Source organism: Hemibagrus wyckioides, linkage group LG24 (genome assembly GCF_019097595.1).
Source record: "Hemibagrus wyckioides isolate EC202008001 linkage group LG24, SWU_Hwy_1.0, whole genome shotgun sequence".
Lineage (NCBI taxonomy): Eukaryota > Metazoa > Chordata > Actinopteri > Siluriformes > Bagridae > Hemibagrus > Hemibagrus wyckioides.
Window position 1 is genome coordinate 16,149,597 of NC_080733.1, and position 6,108 is coordinate 16,155,704.

Sequence of the window (6,108 nt, forward strand, 5' to 3'; positions counted from 1 at the left end):
TGACATGTCTCTGGAGTCGACCCGTTATCTATCAGGCACCATCGGGGGGAAAAATCCCAGACTTAAAGGTTTAGACTGTAATTTAGAGTTAAAGTGTTCACAGACCTGGAATGATCACAAAATGTTAAATATATCCTATAAACCCTGTGATTTGCATGTCTACAACACAATAGACCTTATTAGTTTCCTTATTTCTGGCCCGGAAATAAGCCCCGCCCACCAGACAACAGCTGCTCATCTCTTTTTTACATTCTATCAAAAGAACATGGTCATGTGACTATAAGGGTTCGATGGTGCATGGTTACTCTTTAAGGTGGAATCAGTTATGTTTAGCCTTTTTGTAATATTTGAAATTCTCCTCACATTCAGGGATATCATATACCTCAGTGGTCTACAACATCCAACCAATCAGAACAAAGCAACTCGTAATTATATATATATGCTGGTTACAGATAGGGAGGGATATATCAAACTTTATGCAGTAAAGTCCACTATAACTGTAAAAAAAATGGTCCTAATCCTTCTATTCAATCATAACATTATTTAAGTGTATACACTATAATATTTTGCCTGTTTATTAAGAATGAATTAAGTTAAGCTTTATTAATAAAGCTTCTTTGACTTGACTTGACTTTGATCATGCAAAATCCTCCTAACAGCCAGCAAGGGGCGCTAACAAAAGGACCGGTATCTACTTCTGGTCTATAAAATTCAACGTTTCTGTGGACTGGTTAAAGATCCGTCTTTCAAACAAGATTCTACTTGTAACATCAGTTTAATTTGGTCATCATTCCAAATTATGGTACAGCCAGACAACAAAGTGAGCACACACAACAGGACAAATAAAACTATGTAAAAAAAAAATACAGATCTACACAAAACCTTAGACTGCTTCATGGTTGTAGGACTTAATGGAATGTCTTTTGGGGAACTTTGTGTGGATGAGATGTATTTGTTCAGACTGTTTACGAGTTTCAAAATATTTTCTTCAGTAAAAAATGTTTGTTACATTTAATTCAATTCAACTGTTATAATTTGTCACGTTGGAAATAGTCATACTGCAGCTTTACAGAAAACAGAAAGTCTACAAGACAGGTGATGTTGAGGAACAACTTCCTGAGATGACGCAGAAACCTTCAGTAAAAGGGAACCTCTTGTGGGTGACTCTGGATCATGGGACTATGAATCATTAAAACTTGTTCTTTTAGGATGCTAGTGTAGTGCTCAGTGTGAGAACTGGAATTTTGAAGATTGCGGCTTGTTAGTACTTTAGAACACGTTTGAGTTTAAGGCTTGAGCCTATTTGGTCCCACATGTGATATCTATATTTATCCAAACCACTCTTCTCCTAGTGTAGTTCACTCGCTGAAGTGGTGTATATAACCAGTTGCCATGTGCCTTAAACACTTTTCGCAGATGATCCTCCAAGACGAAGGCAATAATCACCTTCGAGTGAATCCTCTCCAGCTACTTTGGTTTCACTCTGATGTTTACACACAACAATCCCCTTCTGAAGATTCACTAAATATGTAGGTCTGGGTGATGAATATATCAAGCGCCAAATCGGAAGTCAGATTCCTAAGACTCCAAGTGTGTGACATGTGATGAGGTAGAGACCCTTGGAGGGGTGGGTGGAGCACAGTAACCCTATATGTACCTCACCATTAACGCTGGGCCCTCAGAGACACAATGACCACCAGACACTCTGCCCTTGGAGAGGACCTCTCCTGCCCAATATGCGGGAAGATTTTTCAAGAACCTGTGGTGCTTTTCTGCAAACATAGATTCTGTAGACCCTGTCTAGAGAGCAGCTGGTGTGGAGGTGGAGGAACTTGCGAATGTCCACTCTGTTGCCAGCCGTCGTCCATGGGGGAACTCATGGTGAACACAAAGCTCAAGAAGACCTGTGAAGGTTTTCTGAAAGAACAGCGCAAGAGTAACCCCTTTGCCTGCAAGGAACATGGAGAATCTCTGACCTTATTCTGTCTGGAAGATCTACAGCCTACATGTGTTGAGTGCAAGGACTCAGGAAGCCACAAAGGGCACAGATTATACAGTTTGGAAGAGGCTTCACAAGATTGTAAGGTATGTTTAGAGGAAAGAATAATGAAGGGCTTAGACTGTATCATGATTCATAGATCTATGAAAAAGGTATTCCCGGTATACCCTTTCAATTTACAAGGAATATATTAATTGAGCTGGGAATGTTAATGCAATCCTGGTCCTGGAATTTTAACAAATACAGTAAAAGAAATTCAGTCTGGAGTGAGTTCTATGGTTTGTTTCGAAGCCACAGGTTTCACATTTCTTCGTCAGATCAGCCCAGTGACAGATCTATAATTGCAAAGATGCAAAGAACTAATTAATATGACATGCTATTATGAAAAACCATTAGGATATTAATGTAACATTTGGCTTGATTTGATTTCACAGAAACCGATATTGCTTGGACTTCACCAGGCTTCATCCTCTACTAAGAATATCTCTATATTTTTATTGGTCCTGGCAGGGAGCTGCCTGAAAAGGCTGAAACCGGATTCCTGGTGCTTTCTCAAGTGTTCATCACTCTGCATGCTAGTTGACAGTGCCTACCCTCTTTGACTTTATGACTTGAGTGAGGGTAATGCCGGGGCAGCAACGCCTGAGCTTGCATCACCATAGCTGTGTCTTCTTGCCTTATACAAATGCTATGACAGCTATGAGATTCCCAAGCAGGGAGGGTGTACCTCATGCACCACTAGCTTCGGATATATGGAAAGAAACATGCTCTGATGGATAAACATGATGTAAGCTTTAGAGTCTTGAAATACAAACCTGAATATTTTATCATTCTATTTCAGGCTGAACTGAAGACAGCTCTTAAGCCACTGCAGGAGAAGCTGAAGTTCTTCAGGAATGTTAAATCCACATTTGATCTAACAGCAGAGCACATCAAGGTACTTTCTTACCATCTGAACCTTGTTGGCTAGCAATGGACATCAGCGATAGCATAACGTTTGTACATCTTTTGTTCTTTTTGGCTTACAAGAACACTTGTTCAGAACTTGACAGTGATGGTGGTCCAGTAATTATGAGGGAAATTGTTTTTTTCTTCAATAATAAAGCTTGGTGTGCTATTATTATTATTATAGAGACAAGCCGAACATGCAGAGAGGCAGATCAGGGAGGAGTTTGAAGCACTGCACAAGTTCCTTCGAGAAGAAGAAGCTGCCAAAGTCTCAGAATTAAAGAAAGAGGAGGAGGAAAAGAGCGAGATCGTAATGATAAAGATCGAAGAGATGGAAAACGAAATCACATCCCTCACAAACACCATCAGGTATATCGAAAAGGAGATGAGCTCTCAGGACATCCCGTTTCTCCAGGTAAAATCCTTTAGGAAGTAAATTCTGGGCTTTCTGTTTTACCCAGTGGCCATCTTAGAGATTTTTTTTTTTTTTTACCACATTATTAAAGTTGTTTATAAGACCATGTGGCAGTTTTCAGTAAGGAATTTCTCATTCCTTTCTAGAATTACAAGGAAACCATAAAGAGGTATGTCGACCTTCAGAAAGTTCTCTCTCTCTCTCAACACTCCACAAACTCAGAGATACACATTACTGATATTCAACTCTCCATCGTTCATCAAGTGATTGTGTCACCACTATGTGCAGAACTTGGCAGATTCCCCAGGAACCACAGATGATATTGGGGTCTTTGGTTGACGTAGCTAAACATTTAGGCTCTTTAAAATTCAACGTCTGGGAGAAGATGAAGAATATCATCCAGTATAGTAAGTATAGAGGGTATATAGCATTTACGGATATCGGTTTAGATTTAGGATATTGTCATTTTGCATGAACCTAACCAATATTAATGACCATGATTTAGTCACACCTGTTTGAAATGTCCTTAATCTGCCAATGTCACCATCATCATATCATAGTTTCCTAACTAGCTTATCATCTGACATAACTTTGAGTCCAGCATTTGTAACAGACATATCCACTACTACGCTGGATTTTGATACGGTGTTATCCCTTATATCTGAGATCTTTGAAATATTTTCTCCTATTAAACACCATTGTAACCAGCAATAACAGCGTCTCCCTATGACATCAGAGCAGCAGACAATCACTTTCTCATGGGAATGACAAAAACATAGCACCCACCAACAAATGTGCCCTTAAAAGACCTAAACCACAATGGTATTTTAATTGAGTTTTCTTTAAGGCTAAATCATTTATGATAGGGTTGTCTTGCTCCAGTCCTTGACACCCACTCCACTGCTCTACAATTTAAGTCAGTTAAGATGCGACTGTGAGAAAGAAAAGCCTGAATCTTTGTACATCACGGGCCTCCATGACCGACTCCTGAAATTCGGACTACCATGACAGGTTTTTAAAGTGCCTAATTAACCAAACAATGCAACAACCACAGTAATCCAAAGATCTTACCAAGACCAAACTGCTAATGATAATATTGAAATAGAAGTTCAAGTTAATCTGTTTAAATGATTCAATGTCAAGCTTATTGTAAATAAATGATGGCATTGCAGCAATGGCCAAGCCCAGCTTTTTATGATTAGAAACATTTTACACGTGCAGCCCCTGTGACTCTGGACCCGAACACAGCAGCGAGCTGTTTTCAGCTGTCTGAGGACCTCACGACACTTCAGTGCTGCTCCCAGATCTTCAAGCTCCCAGACAATCCAGAGCGCTTCGACGTCAGTGCAGAGATGCTGGCCGCTGAGGGCTTCCGCTCGGGCAGACATAGCTGGGAGGTTGAAGTCAAAAACAACACCTACTGGGTGATCGGAGTAGCCAGCGAATCCGTGAAGAGGAAAGGCAAGAACGTGCTGACACCCGCAGAGGGGTTCTGGACTATTCGGTTGAGGAACGGTGAGTACAAGGCTTGCTCGGCACCGTGGTCGTCGCTAACCATGAACAGGCAGCCAGATGTGGTGAGGGTGGTGTTGGATATGGACAGGTCGAAGGTGACGTTCTATGACCCGAGAGAGAGGACGCCGCTCTACACGTTCACGGACATCATCTCACCACGAGTGTTTCCTTACTTCTGCAGTGCCTGTAAGGAGCATCCTCTCAAAGTACTTCCAGGGTTTGTGCATGTTAAAGTGGAGCACTAGACCTCACTAGCCCCCCACTGCCCACACACACACACTCATGAGATTTATAACACAGGGAAAAGTGGTAATTTATTGATGAGGGAAATTAACTAAAATAAATAAATATATAAGTAAGTAAATAAATAAATAAGCGAAAACAATCCGCAAATTAAAACTTTCTTTTAAAACTAACAAATTTTGTTTGTTAAATTTGACTGTTGGATTGTTAATGTCTAAAAAAATTCATATTCTTATAATAAATGATAATTTGTAAAATACTTCCACACACATCCCCCCCCCAATTCATGAGTGCACTATATTTTATTAAATTAGAGTTTGTCATTTTTAAATGTGCTTCTAGACCTAAAATATCTATCAAAAAAACATAATCTGCAATATTCCCACATAACTAATTTTATCACCTTTTACTGTAATTTATTGGGGCTTTTAACATTTTTAATTAAAGTTGTATGAAGCACTGACTGAAAATCAATTGACTACTAATCAAGCATGTTAGAAATATAGCTTCAATATGTAGAATACTAATCTGTTTTTATGTTTAAAGCTTAAGTTCTCTGAACTTCTGTAAATTAGGGGTGGGAAATATGATGATATAATAAATATTTGATATTGTCAGAAGAGTTTCAGTTAGTCTTTTTTCCCTGAAATATCTTGGATATTGTCAATATTTTTAATATAATTGAAATCAAGTGAATAAACGTTACAAACTTTGCATCAAATATTGAAATACAAACACATGCTTAAATACTTTAAATCTTTAAAAAATTTTGTATAGATTTTTACATTTTTCCAATGTTAAATTTCTTTGGTGGAAATTAAATTATAGCATTTTTAAACTATTTTTAAATTATTTTAAAGGTTTTGTAAATCCAACATCTATACTATATATGGTGATGCACTGTAGAATTTTATCATCTTTAATTATCGTGAAGCAATACTTTTGTCATATCGCCCACCCCTACTTTAAATGTTTGCAATATAAAAAC

At 38.6% G+C, this 6,108-nt stretch overlaps 1 protein-coding gene across 1 annotated transcript; it reads left to right on the forward strand.

The window, feature by feature from the left end:
- Positions 1 to 947: 947 nt before the first annotated feature.
- trim35-13 (tripartite motif containing 35-13) lies at positions 948 to 6,080 on the forward strand. Its single transcript, XM_058377995.1, has 6 exons — positions 948 to 2,085; positions 2,841 to 2,936; positions 3,132 to 3,362; positions 3,509 to 3,531; positions 3,651 to 3,769; positions 4,584 to 6,080. Exons 1-6 carry the CDS (start codon positions 1,690 to 1,692, stop codon positions 5,120 to 5,122), a joined length of 1,404 nt encoding a protein of 467 aa, XP_058233978.1. The 5' UTR covers positions 948 to 1,689; the 3' UTR covers positions 5,123 to 6,080.
- Positions 6,081 to 6,108: the final 28 nt, after the last annotated feature.

Coding starts and splice junctions, on each gene's coding strand:
- trim35-13 (XM_058377995.1), top strand. CDS start 1,690: ATGACCACCAGACACTCTGCCCTTGGAGAGGACCTCTCCTGCCCAATA. Junction 2,086..2,840: donor AGGCTTCACAAGATTGTAAG/GTATGTTTAGAG, acceptor ATTCTATTTCAG/GCTGAACTGAAGACAGCTCT. Junction 2,937..3,131: donor TAACAGCAGAGCACATCAAG/GTACTTTCTTAC, acceptor TTATTATTATAG/AGACAAGCCGAACATGCAGA.